Source organism: Vulpes lagopus, chromosome 12, assembly GCF_018345385.1.
Source record: "Vulpes lagopus strain Blue_001 chromosome 12, ASM1834538v1, whole genome shotgun sequence".
Taxonomy (NCBI): domain Eukaryota; kingdom Metazoa; phylum Chordata; class Mammalia; order Carnivora; family Canidae; genus Vulpes; species Vulpes lagopus.
The window spans coordinates 4923459-4937621 of NC_054835.1; the positions used below are offsets into that span (position 1 = coordinate 4923459).

Genomic DNA, 14163 nt, shown 5'->3' on the forward strand with positions numbered 1-14163 from the left:
TCCCCTTTCCCTGCTCCTGAAAGAGAGTTTGGCCTCTGAGGAAACACTTAATCGAGCTATGCTTCCCCTTCTCCTTTCTTGTTTTATATGAAAATAATGGAGCATTCAGGAAAGTTGAGAGACTAGTGCACTGCACTCCTCCTGTCAGTGGATGTCACTTGTCAGTGTTTTGCCACAGTTGCTTTATCTCCACTTCAGTGTAGTTTGTGGATTGATTTGAAACCAAGTCGCAGACTCACTTTAGCTCTGAATTCTGCCCTTCCGTCACCCAGATAGACTTTCTCCTTAGTCTCCCTACTGTTGCTCTCATGCCCCAGAAGATGAATTGTAATTCCATATCATCCAAAATGTCCATATCCAGCCATCGCTGGTTGACCACCAAATATCAAGAAAAGTCAGAAATCCAGGATTCTATGTGAAACCTTTTGATTTATTTATTTATTTTTTTTTAAGATTTATTTATTCATGGTTCTTCTCAGTGTCTGGGAGAGGGAAGATGGGAGGGTGGAAGCTCATAGGCTGCTGCTGAGGAGGACATGGCTGACGAGGGAACCAGCAGAGAGGTTGTGAGAGAATGGCCCTGTGGCTCTGGAGCTGTGTGAGGCAGAGCCTGCAGCACTCTGACCTTCCTTCTCAGTGCTTGACTCTGTCCTGTCTGGCACGCTGCTCTGCCATGGGCCCTGTGGCTATGCTCCAGCAGGTCACAGGCTGGGCGGAGATATTCTCTGTCTACCTCCAGACCATCTTCCCCCCCATGAGCTTCCGACGAGACCTTGCCCTCCGGGGTGGATTTTCTCAGGCACCGCGGGTTTGGCCTACATCCCAGATGAAGTTCTTCATGTTCTTCCACAAATCTGCTGTACCACCTCTGTTCCTTTTCTTAAGGAGGGATACACCGTCCTTCTGGCACTGCAGGCCAGACACTATTCATTCTCAGCTCATTCTTCCCTGTCCCCATCAGTCTCTGCCCCTGGTGCTCCCCATCTGCCTCCTTCTCTCTGACTTCACTGTGACAGCCTTACTTAGTGCAGATTATCTTCAGCTTTGGCCTGGATCATCAAAGTTGGCTTCCAGTTGGTACCTCCACCTTCCTCTCTCCTTCCCATTATATCCTCCCTACTTTCCTGGTCACTTTCCTGCTAAAAAGCAGGTGGCGGCTACAGTTCTGTGCTGTTCAGTGATGTGATAAATGCTCTACTAGAGGTATGTACACATTGGCACTAGAGCACTTAGTTCTGGTCCAAGTGGTTCAGGCATAATACTCAGAAGAAATGATGTTTGAGGAGGTCCTTGAATGATGGTGGGATCAGGGGACAGCATGAGTGAAGACGCCAAAGCACGAGTTACTTGACCTCTCTGTACCTCAAATTCCTCACATGTAACATGGGTGTGATAGGACCTGCCCAAGACTGTTGTGAGGGTTAGTTGAGTCAATATACATAAAGTGCATGGCACATGGTGAGCACTCTGCAAATATTAGTTATTATCACCTTATTACTGATGAAGTGGTCAAGTGTACAGGGAAACATGGTAGAATCAGTTTGTCATCTTTACCTGCTTTCATTTAAAACAAAGGTCACAAACTCTAGTACCTGAGAGGGCCAGGCATGTACCCAAACAATTGCACAGGCCAGGTAGGGTCCAAAAGCCTCTTGCTCCAGTAAAAGGGGCAGTTGCTATTCTGCCCAGCTGATGGTCATCATGCAGGAATGTGGGCCTTGTGCTGTCAGGTATTTCCATTTTCAAGAAAAGTCAGAAATCCAGAATTCCATGTGAAACCTTCTAATTCTCTTTCTCTCTCTCTCTTTTTTTTAAAGATTTCATTTATTTATTCATGAGAGAGATGCAGAAAGAGGCAGAGACGTAGGCAGAGGGAGAAGCAGGCTCCCAGCAGTGAGCCTTATGGGGGACTTGACCCCAGGAGCCCAGGATCACGACCTGAGCCAAAGGCAGACGCTCAACCAGTGAGCCACCCAGGCATCCCCAAAACCTTCTAATTTAAAAAAAAATATTTTATTTATTCATGAGAGAGAGAGAGAGGCAGAGACACAGGCAGAGAGAGAAGCAGGCTCCATGCAGGAAGCCCGATGTAGGACTTGATCCTAGAACCCCAGGATCACGCCCTGAGCCAAAGGCAGACGCTCAACCTCTGAGCTACCCAGGTGCCCCCAAACCTTCTAATTCTTAAATGTTGTTGATAAATTTTAAAAATATGAAAATCTGCACAAGCCAAAGAAACTACATCTGTGGGCCATATTTAGCCTGAAGGCCACTGGCTTATAACCTTCTTTTAAAGGTCTCCTTTGGGGTCTTCTGCTCAAATCCTAGCACAACATCCACCCCCCTCCCCACTCCTCACCTCCCACCAGGCTGGGATTAAGTTGGTTTTGAAGCTGGTTTTCATGAGCCCCTTTGCCTTTCAGGACGTCTCCAGACAGGTTATGTCACCGACGGAGGCTGCCCTGAAGCTCCCTGCGGCCTGGAGACTATGTACAAGAGGAATGGTCTGATGGCTAGTGTGTTGGTCACCTCCGCCACTCCGCAGGTATAGGGGCTATGAGAATTGGGACAGTGGGTGGGGGTAGGGGGGCTCCTTTTAGCGGACCCAGGCCCCAGCTAAGTTGTGAACAGCAAGGCAGCAAGGCTCCATGAATACCACCATTCTTAGCACTCCTGAGGCCCTTGGCCACACCAGGCGTGAGATTTGGGAGGCAGTCAGCCCCGAGGATCAGTACATTTTCTACAGTCATTCGCTTCAAAGAAAAGCAAACACCTGCCCAGTCCAGTTGTAGCAAGTGCCACATTCCATTTTGGTGGCAAGATGGGATCAGACCTTTCCCAAGAAAAGCTGCTGCTGCTGATTGTAAATATGTCACACATTCCAGAATGAAGTCAGGCAGAAGTGATTCCAGCTGGCTCTGTGTTCTTATTTACCTTGCTTTGTAGGAGATGGCTGTAAGGACTGGTGGTCCGAGAGTAGCCTGGGAGAGTAGGGCCCCTGCCCTGCGGATGTGGGGGTGTGGGGGTGTTTTTTCCAAGTGAAGTGATGGAACAGAGTCACGTGAAAGGAGTGGGTGTCATCAGGCCCAGGAGCACCACCTTGCCAAATGTGTAATGCCTGGCTCCCATGACAAACTGTCAAGGGAGTGCTCAGTCTTTTGAGCTTACAGGTCCCTCACAGTTGAGCTGGGCTTTTCAAATGATCCTGTGTGATTGGCTAGAAATTCACAGGAACCTATTCATATCTTATAAACCATTAACAAATTCCTTCTTTTGATCTCTGCTTCTGAAAACAGACTTGTGAGTACCTTTTAAAAGCCCCTGATGGTGCCAGTATAGGTTTAAATGAATCACTGAATCGTCATCACCACCACCACTAATGTTTTTGGGGCAACCCTGTATTAAGTAAAGCTTCTTGTATGAGTGTGTGTGTCTGGGGCAGATGCAGTGGGGTGTTTCAGGAAAGATATAAAACCTGAAATCCCAGGAATGGGCTGTTTGGTAACTGGAGGAATCAGGCTTCTCTTCTCATTTACAATTTACACTCCACCTAGAGTAAAACTTCTGTCTTTTCTGATTTCTCTGTGTGTATGTGCATATATATATAAACACACACATATGTATATACTGAGTATGTGTGAATACGTATGTGTATCTGGAGCATGGTAAGTACTCAAATAGTTGTTGAATGAAAGAACACATGTTTAATTGAAGTACTCAGTAAATTTTGGAGATTGAATGGCACCACACACACATCCACCCCCATAATTCATCCTATATGCCAGGGCCTTGTCTTGCGTGTTCCACAGGTGTTATCCCACGAATCCTCACAGTAGCCTGATCAGGTATGTACTGTTGCTTCACCCCTAGTTTATAGATGGGGGAACGAGGCAGGAAGAGGCGAATAAACTGGCTCAAATCACACAGCTGGTCAACGGTGGGTGGGGATTTAGAGCCAGACCCCTGTGACTTTCAAGCCAGTGCTCTTAACCCTGATGACACTACGCTGAGGAAGACAACCCTGTCAACCTGATGTAGCCTGCTTTCTGGAACGTGGTTGTGGAAGTGCAGAGTGACTTACAGGGAGTCATCTGCTTGGGGTCTGTGCATAAGATCTAAGGGGCAGAACAGACTGCCAATGTCGGAGGCATTCAGGATTTGTCTTTGTTACTTCTCAAAAGTTTAGCAAGTGCCATTATTAGGGAACTTCTAAAAAAGCCGTGGCCGAATCTGCCCAGGCCCCTTGAATCGGCATCTCCTGAGGGAGGGGGATTCTGCAAGCTGCTTTGTTAGCTTCATTTTATATAATCTGTGCCACAACCCTAGGGAGTAGGTGCCAGTGTGCCGTTTCACAGAGCTGAGATGGTAAGGTGAAGTAGCTTGTGTGAGGTCAGGCAGCAGGTGGTGTGGAGCTGGCATTTCCACCAGGCATGACTTCAGAGCTCTTAACCAGCATGATGTGCTACTTCTTAAGATCATCTTAGAGTTCTGGGCATAACAGCCTTGTTGGTGAAACTTTTAAATGACACAGGCCTATTGAAATCTACACGTTTAAGTTTCCACGCCTCCTTTTAACCTCACATTTTCAGTTGTTGACTGTTGGTTTCCCTCACTGGCCTAAAAACACTCTAGTTTCCAGTAAGATTGTAAAGTTTTTCCAGATATAGCCATTTTGGAAAGAGTGAAATAAAGAAGAATTAATAAAAGCATGTTCTCTAAAACCCAGTCCAAGATATTGAGGTTAATGGAAACCACAAAATCCCTCTCCATGGGTTGAGACGAATAAAACCATTTATGAACAGGGCACAATTTTTGGGTAGTAAGCTTGATTGGTTCCCCAAAGTAGAATTTGATGAAATTAAATAAAATCAAGGAGAAGGTATGTTCAACATTCTGGGATCCCCCACAGTGTTGGGTTTCATGAACCTGGCCACATCTGGGGAGTTTTAACTTCCTCTTTGATGGGAGACCTCCTTCTCTACATGCAGGGCTCATGGTATTCTCCTTTATAAGGGACTCTACTAAATATAACTTTCACGCCCATCTCCAAAGCCAGTTGGTTACCTCTCACCTCATCAGCTAACTGGCTTTGAATTCCAAGTGGCCCATACATGAAGTGAGCCTTGAGAACCAGTTTAACATTTTGTGTAAGAATTTCCTGTAATGACTTCAAGAAAAAAAAAAAAAAGGTGAAACCAGGTAATGTTTGAACGACAGAATAGGACAGAACGATTGAAGATCGTCTAAGATGTGAAGGCCTGTTCTCTCTGAAGGAGGAGTGGACTATATCTTTTTATCCCACCAGCTACACAGTGGCCCAGAAGCAATTGGGGGTAGTGATCGAGGGTATGCATCTGGCGTCAGGTAGACACAAAACTAGTTTCACTTCCTGGCTCTTCAGTTTCCTAACTGTGATTCCATGGGGAAGTGGCATTGCCTCTGCTTCCTTACCTGTAAAGAGGAAATAAAAATAGTGTGTACTCAGTTCTTAAGAGAATTAAGCAAGACTATACATATGAAGTGCCTACCACGGTGCCTGGAATGCGGTGAAGCAGCGAGCAGTAGGAGCTTTGCTCACTGTACAGTTGTGTCACTCTTGCATCCTCGGTCTGGGCATGGCAGTCAGCGATTCTGGAGTCAGCCCAACTGCTCAGGTGGCACCCTCTCTCCCTGTCTTCCGCAGGGCAGCAGCAGCTCAGACTCTCTGGAGGGCCAGAGCTGCGACTATGCCAGCAAGAGCTATGATGCCGTTGTCTTCGATGTCTTGAAAGTGAGTCCCGAGGAGTTTGCTGTAAGTAACGTAACTGATGTGGGTGTCTGGGCACCAAAGTGGGGTGTGACGGGGGCAGCAGAAAGTTCCAGTTGGAGGTGGAAACAACCCATATGCCCAACCATAGGGACCGTGGGATATGATATTCTTTATGAAATCCTAAGCAGCATTAAAAAGGTTGCCATCAATCTAGAATTAACCACCTTAGAAGTCATGCGCAGTATATACGAATAGTAAGTGAAAGGGGCAAAGTTATAGCACCATTAACAGAGAAGAGTGCCAGTTTTAAAAAGCATGTACAATACACGCATATTTGCATAAGAAGAGGTCTAAATTTTATGTTTACATATTCATAGCTATAGCCAAACGTATGCAGGATTCTAGTTAATTGGAATTTAATTTTTCTTCTTTTTGTTTACTTTCTACATTTTTTACAATGACTTTACTATGATGATAGAAAAGAGTATTTTGAAATAATAAATATTTTTAGATGGTTTTTCCTTCAGCATGTTTCTGCTGGTCTGATGGAGGGCTTTTCCTTGTGGCAGAGGAGCAGAGTTGGCTCTTCTTTGGCCATGACTTTGTTTCTTCCTTTTGTCCTTTGAGGGTAGAGGAGTATATTGCCCCTGGGGTGACCTGGAGCCTGACTGCAAGTACCGCCCCAGGGCTGTGATTCCCAGGGCTGTGATTCTCCGCAGCACCGTAGACCTGTTTCCTGCCATGCCCACTTCCTCCCTTTTCCCTTTGCTGGAACAGGTTTCTGCCCCCCAGGGTGCAGGGGACTGGGCCACATCTCAGCATTCTGCCATTGCCGGCTCCCATGTTTATTTTGTGCCCTGCTGAGCCTGGCATGTGCATCATCTTCAACGTAGCCAAGGGATCATTTAAAAACCTGCTTAAAGGGATGCCGGGTTGGCCCAGTGGTTGAGTGTCTGCCTTTGGCTCAGCATGATCCCGGAGTCCCAAGATCGAGTCCTGCATCGGGGTTCCCTGCGTGGAGCCTGCTTCTCCCTCTGCCTGTGTCTCTGCTTCTCTCCGTGTCTCTCATGAATGAATGAATGAATGAATGAATGAATAAATAAATAATAATCTTAAAAAAGAAAAAACTTGCTTAAAGCTCTGTAGCAGCTGCCTTGGCTGAGAATGAGATGCTGTATTCCTCCCTTCCTCCTCGGCCTCCAGTGCCCGCTGTGGTCTGGCCAAGCCTCCTCTTCTGCCCCATCTCTATGCTGCCCAGTTATACCTTGGCTCCCTCTTTCTAACTCAGACTCACACAGTGTCCCCCTGCCACAGGTCCCTGTGTTTCTCTTCCTTCACTCTTACTGGCTCTTCTTCATGTCTCTGTCTCTGTCCTTGGGCCTAAAGTGGTGTCTCTCCATCACTCTCTTTGCTCTTACCCTGCCATGGTTTCTTCATATTTCTTATTACTACTACCCAACATTATGTGATGCAATATTTTTTTTGTGATATATCTCCTCCACTGGAATAGAAACTCTTTAAGGACGGAAACTTTATCTGGCTTGTTCATTACTCTTTCTCCAGTGCCCAGAATGGTGCCTAGCTCATAGTAGATACTCTGAATACATGTGGACTGAAAGAATTCAGTCTTCAAAATAACCAATGAAGCAGATTATTAGCTCCTCATTTTCCAATAAAGAATGAAAGATCTAACAGATTATTATTTTTTTGCCTGGATCATATAGCCAGGTATCAGCAGAGCCAGGTCTAAAACCCCCACCTCCTGATTATTCACCTAATGCTGGGTGGTAATATTAAGGGCAGCTCCCATTTTTGAACACCTACCATGTCTAGGTCTTAACCTAAGTGCTTTGCATGCATTATCTAATTTACTTCTCATATCAGCCTGATAAATTAGGTATATTTATTATTCCCAGTTTATTGATGAGCAAGTCAGTGCTTAATGAAGAAAGTCACTTCTTCACACAGAAAGTAAGTGGCACTGTCTATCTGGGATTTAAAACCAGGGCTGACATTCTAGACCAGCATTATCTAATGGGAATATAATCTGAATCACATGTGCAATTATATTTAATTATTTAAAATTTTTTAAATTCTAGTATGGTAGACATATAGTGCTATATTAGTCTCAAGTGCATAATATAGTGATTCAACAGTTCCATATATTACGTAGTGATCATCATGGTAGGTGTACTCTTTAATCCCCGTCACCTGTTTCCCCCATCCCCCCCCCCACCTCTCCTCTGGTAACCATCAGTTTGTTCTCTATAGTTGAGTCTGTTTTTTGGTTTGTCTCTTTTTTTCCTTTGTTCATTTGTTTTGTTCCTTAAATCTCACATATGAATGAAATCGTATAGTATGTCTTTGATTGACTTATTTCGCTTAGCATTATTCTCTCTAGATCCATCTATGTTGTTGCAGATGGCAAGATTTTGTTCTTTTTTTAATGGCTAAATAGTATTCTGTTGTATATTTATACCACATGTTCTTTATACATTCATCTGTTGATGGATACTTGGGCTGTTTCTGTAATTTGGCTGTTGTCAATAATGCTGCTATAGGGCAGCCCAGGTGGCTCAGCGGTTTAGCGCTGCCTTCAGCCCAGGGCCTGATTTTGGAGACCCGGGATTGAGTCCCACGTCAGGCTTCCTGCATGGAGCCTGCTTCTCCCTCTGCCTCTCTCTCTTTATGTCTCTCATGAATAAATAAATAAAATCTTTTTTTTAAAAAGCTGCTATAAACATAGGGGTGCACATATCCTTTCAAATTGGCATTTTTATATTCTTTGGGTAAATACCCAGTGGTACGATTACAGGATTGTAGGGTAGTTCTATTTTAATTTTTTGAAGAACTTCCATTGTTTTCCACAGTGGCTACGTGAGTTTGCATTCCCACCAACAGAGTAAGGGAGTTCTTTTTTCTCTACATTCTTGCTAACACTTGTTGTTACTTGTGTTTTTGATTTTAGCCATTCTGAGAGGTGTGAGGTGATATCTCATTGTGTTGTTTTTTTAAAGATTTTATTTATTCATGAGAGACCCTGAGAAAGAGGCAAAGACACAGGCAGAGGGAGAAGCAGGCTCCCTGTGGGGAGCCTGATGTGGGACTTGATCCCAGGACTCAGGGATCACGCCTTGAGCTGAAGGCAGACACTCAACCACTGAGCCACCCAGGCATCCCTCTCTTTGTGGTTTTGATTTGTTCCTGATGATGAATGATGGAGCATCTTTTCAGGTGTCTGTTGACCATCTGGATGTCTTCTTTGGAGAAATGTCTGCTCATGTCTTCTGCCTATTTTTAAATTGGATTATTTGGTTTTTACGTTTTGAGTTGTATCAGTTCTTTATATATATTTTTGATACTAACCCTTTATTCGATATGTCATTTGCAAATATCTTCTCTCATTCAGTGGGTTGTCTTTTAGTTTTGTTGTTTTCTTTGCTCTGCAGAAGCTTTTTATTCTGTTGTAGTCCCAATAGTTTATTTTTGCTTTTGTTTTCCTTGCCTCACAAGACATATCTAAAAAAATGTTGCTACAGCTGATGTCAGAGATCTATAGCTAGACCTCCATCCTTCTACTCCCTAGCAGGCTGAACATGAACATCCTTCTAGGTCAATAGGTGTGGATTTAATTCTCTATTTTTATTTATTTATTTTTTAAAATTTTATTTATTTATGATAGTCACACACACACACATAGAGAGAGAGAGAGAGAGAGAGAGAGAGAGAGGCAGAGACATAGGCAGAGGGAGAAGCAGGCTCCATGCAGGGAGCCCGATGTGGGATTCGATCCCGGGTCTCCAGGAACGTGCCCTGGGCCAAAGGCAGGCGCTAAACCACTGCGCCACCCAGGGATCCCTAATTCTCTATTTTTAAAGTTTATTTGAGAGAGAGAGCGTGAGTGTGAGCAGGGGAGGGGGAGAAGGAGAAGGAGAGAGAATCCCAAACTCCCCACTGAGCATGGAGCCCAGCTCAGGGCTTGATCTCATGGCCCTGAGATCATGACCTAAGCTGAAACAAGAGTTGGATGCTCAACCGACTGAGCCACCCAGAAACCCTTTTTAATTCTCTATTTTTAATAGACACATAATATAACAGAGTCTGCATATGCAATAATATTTTTCAACAAGTCCCTTTTCATTCCTTTATGTTCTTTCCAAATTTTTGCTACTGCAAATAATGATGTAGTAAACATCTATTTTTCTTTTCTTTTTTTAAAAAACATTTTATTGATTTATGTGACAGAAAGAGAAAGACAGCATAAGCATGGGGAGGAACAGAGGGAGAAGCAGGCTCCTTGCTGAATAGGGAGCCTGATGTGGGGCTCCATCCTAGGACCCTGGGATCATGACCTGAGCTGAAGGCAGATGCTTAACTGACTGAGCCACCCAGGCACCCCCTGTTTTTCTATCTGTATCTAAATGTAGATTTGTATGTAAAGTCTCTTTATGTACCAGTGCTCTTCTTTCTGTAGGTGTAGGGATTGTTGTGTCAACAGTTTGCTCATTTTACTTTTTAGGAGATAATATCTAAGTGCAATGCCTGATCTTGGATCAAGAAAAAAATGCTACAAAAAACAGTGTTGGGATATGTAGCAAATTTTGAATGCAGGCTGTAATTTTAGATAATGCTATTGTAGCAATGTTACCTGGGTGTTATAGTTTTATTGTAATGTAAGAGCATGATCTTCTTCTTGGGAAATAACATGCTGAAGGATTTAGGAGTGAAGAGTCATGATGTCTGCTTTTTATTTTTGAGTGGTTCCCCAAAAAAGTATATGTATAATTATATAGAGAGAGCTAACGCAAATGAGACAAGATGTTAATTAGTGAAGTGAGGTGAAAAGTTAAAGATTTCATCATACTATTCTTGCAAGTCAGAAAGTTTGACTTTTTTAAAAAAATCAAAAGTTAGGGGATCCCTGGGTGGCTCAGCGGTTTAGCTTAGCGCCTGCCTTTGGCCCAGGGCGTGATCCTTTAGTTCCGGAATCAAGTCCCACGTCGGGCTCCCAGCATGGAGCCTGCTTCTCCCTCTGCCTGTGTCTCTGCCTCTCTCTCTCTCTCTCTCTCTCTCTCTGTGTCTCTCATGAGTAAATAAATTTTTTTTTTGAGTAAATAAATTTTTAAAAATCTTTAAAAAAAATCAAAAGTTAAGAAACTTTTTAAATGGATTACTGCCAGATTGCTTTCCAAAAAGAACAGAAAAGTCTATGGTCCTGTCGCTCCTGATGGTACTGATGGACGACAAACGGCATCTTCCTGTTTAATTCGCATTTCCTTGACTATGATTCTAAATTTGCCAGACACATGCTTCCTATATCTCTGGGAGTGGAAGTAGGAATATATATCTTTGGAGCTGATTGCTTTTTGTTCTGTGAGCCCTCCTGGTCATGCGTTGGTGGAGTGATCTAAATGCAAATTTAAAGATATCTTCTGGGGACGCCTGGGTGGCTCAGTGAGTGGCTCAGTGGTTGAGTGTCTGCCGTAGTTGAGTGTCTGCCGTAGGCTAGGCTCAGAGCATGATCCTGGGGTCCTGGGATTGAGTCCTACATCGGGATCCCTGTGAGGAGACTGCTTCTCCCTCTGCCTGTGTCTCTGCCTCTCTCCTGTGTCTCTCAGGAATAAATAAATAAAATATTTAAAAAAATGTATCTTCTGTTATAAAATATGCTACTAATTTGCCAACAGCTTCTTTTGTTTGTTTATTTGGGGATCGAGAGCCTGTATATAAGGTTGTGGCTGGGAAGAGGGGATTTAGTCACCAGTGTTAGAGGGAGAAACACTATATTGAGCATTTGCAGAAAATTTTTTTTTTGTTTCCTTTTTGGCTCAGTATCTTTCATTTATCTATGGAGAACCACTTCTTCCTTTAGAGCCATATTGTGAAGTGCTTCAACAGGTCTCTCCATTCTCAAGGATTCACCTCAACAGAGGTGTTTTATAATATCTGGAGATTAGCCATTTCCCTAAAAAGCCTGGATTTTTAGGGAGCCCTGGACTAGAAGGAAGGAGGAGATGGGAGATGTAGTTAGGATAAAGAAGGCATTGCCATGGTGACTAGCTTTGTTGGATATCCTTTATTAAGGCTTTATTTCCAAAAATAAGGAGAAGCCATTGAGAGACTTGTTCAGGAGTGTGCTCCTCAGTCCAGGCATCTGTGCCTCACTGTGGCAGGGTTACAGATTTCATTCGTTCGTTCGTTCGTTCATTCATTCATTCATTGTTTTTGCTTATCGTCTAGTTAGTTACCATACAGTGTAATGTTAGTTTCAGGTGTACAATGTAGATATTTAACACTTACATGCAATGCCCAGTGCTTATCATGAGAAATGCTGCTTCTAGACCAGATGGCCCCATTGCCCCATTGCCCCAGATTCCCCATCTGGGAATCTCCCCTGCGGGAGGGTCAAAGTCTCGTGAGGCTGAGAGCTGCTGTGAAGGGGCACAGGACCTGACAAGTCTCCACCCCTACCCACACCCTCCCTTTCTGATAAAACTGCCTACTTTGGAGTGCCCATACTTCTTGGGAAGGACTGCTCATCAGCAACCTTTCCATGTGTGTTTGGCTTTGTGGTAAAATGACGTGAAATTTATAATCTGATGATTTTACCTATGTATTGACATATTATTGTTTTGTACTCATCTTTTTTGGTTCAAATTGAGAGGATGGAAATGGGAGAGTCTTCTGAAAACCCTCAGATTATGTGTTTGGGACCAGCCATTATTTTTTAAGTTTGGTGATCTCTTTTGTTGTTTGTTTGGAATAAAATACCTGAATACATTTTCTGACTCAGGGGCCAAGCAGGAATCAGAATACTCGAAACTTGGACCATCCAAAAAAATGTGAAATGTAAAGCCACTATTTTAATAAATCATTTGGAAATTCAGTAGCAAACCCTAGAAGTGATGGCAGGATGGAGAGGAAGTTTCCTCATTTTCATATTAGCAGACTTTTGGTTCTCATCCTAAATGACATTGCAAATATTCTGCTGGTCCCGATAGGGAGTTGACTTGAGTGGTGAGAGAGATTTCCAAGGTCTTCACACTGAGCTTTCAGTGTGAATCTCCTGTTTTCACAAGGCCTTTCTATTCCCCAGGATGGCAGAAGTAATCCAAATGTGAGGGGACTTGGCGAGCAATCTCTATGGGTCTGGCAGGAGAAATGCCAGTGTGTGTGCACTGCCTGGGACATAGCTCTGGGCCAGACACACAGACCTGTAGGCTTCCTGGCCTTAGTCATCCCTTGACACCTAGAGTACGAGGACCAGATCCTCCTTATGCTAGCATCCAGTGCCCCCTTGCCACTGGTGGGTAGATGCAGAGGTGAAAGGGCCTGGTTCCCAAGAACTTCTGTATTCCTAGTGCCTTTGCTGTCTCTGCAGAGCTTCCATTAGTGACAAAACTAGCCTGTTGGAGGGGTAAAGAGGCTCTCCACAGAGGCCACATGCTTAATTTTCCTCTCTTGCTCAACCCTGAGGATGATATGCTCTGGCCTGGATCCTGTGTTGCTCAGGAACCTAGTGGTCTTGGACAACCTTTAAATTGTTCCAAGAGGCAACCACAGTTCTGCACCTTAACCCTGGAAAGTGATTACACTTGACACACTGTGTATGTTGCCATTTTTACTATGTATCTGTGAAGTGAGGTTTCTTTCATGACTATTGGTTGACTCAATGTAACAGCCTCGTTGAAGAGCAACTTTTGATGCTTGAACATTCAAACAAATCAACGGTTCCTTATTTCTTAGCTCATGTATTTATCAGGAAGCATAAGTTCACATGCTGATACATGAGCTATGAGCCCATCTGTGTGAGTTCACATATATATGGTATATAAGTGTAAATATATAAACACACATGTACGTACAGTTGACCCTTGAACACACAGGTTTGAACTGTGTGGGTCCACTTATATACAGATTTTTTTAATAAATACAGTATTGTAAATGCATTTTCTCTTTATGATTTTCTTAAGAATTGCTTTTCTCTAGCTTATTTTATTGTAAGAGTACAGTTTATAATTCTTATAACATACAAAATGTGTTAATCAACTGTTGATGTTATTATTAAGGCTACTGATCTATATATAGTAGGCTATTAGTAGTTAAGTTTTGGGGAGTCAAAAATTATATGAAGGTTTTATTTTATTTTTTTAAAGATATATTTATTTATATTAGAGTGAGACTGTGAGTGGGGGGAGGGGCAGAGAGAGAGAGAGAGAGAGAAGACTCCTTGGTGAGCATGGAGCTTGACATAGGGCTCTATCCAGTGACCCCAAGATCATGACCTGAGCTGAAATCAAGAGTCAGATGCTTAACCGACTGAGCCACCCACTTGCCCCAATATGCAGATTTTAGATAACAGAGGGTTGACATCCCTAACCTCCATGTTATTCAGGAGTTTATGATATATCTAT

At 43.5% G+C, this 14163-nt stretch overlaps 1 protein-coding gene across 5 annotated transcripts in view; it reads left to right on the plus strand.

The window, feature by feature from the left end:
* The window catches only part of RALGPS1 (Ral GEF with PH domain and SH3 binding motif 1), a 292653-nt gene that overhangs the window by 49631 nt on the left and 228859 nt on the right, over nt 1-14163 (plus strand). For all 5 annotated transcript variants that reach the window (XM_041724551.1, XM_041724552.1, XM_041724553.1 and 2 more), the window contains exons 3-4: nt 2424-2545; nt 5684-5791. In XM_041724551.1, coding sequence (XP_041580485.1) covers nt 2489-2545; nt 5684-5791 — 165 coding nt within the window. In that variant the 5' untranslated portion in view covers nt 2424-2488. The remainder of the gene's footprint in view (nt 1-2423; nt 2546-5683; nt 5792-14163) is intronic.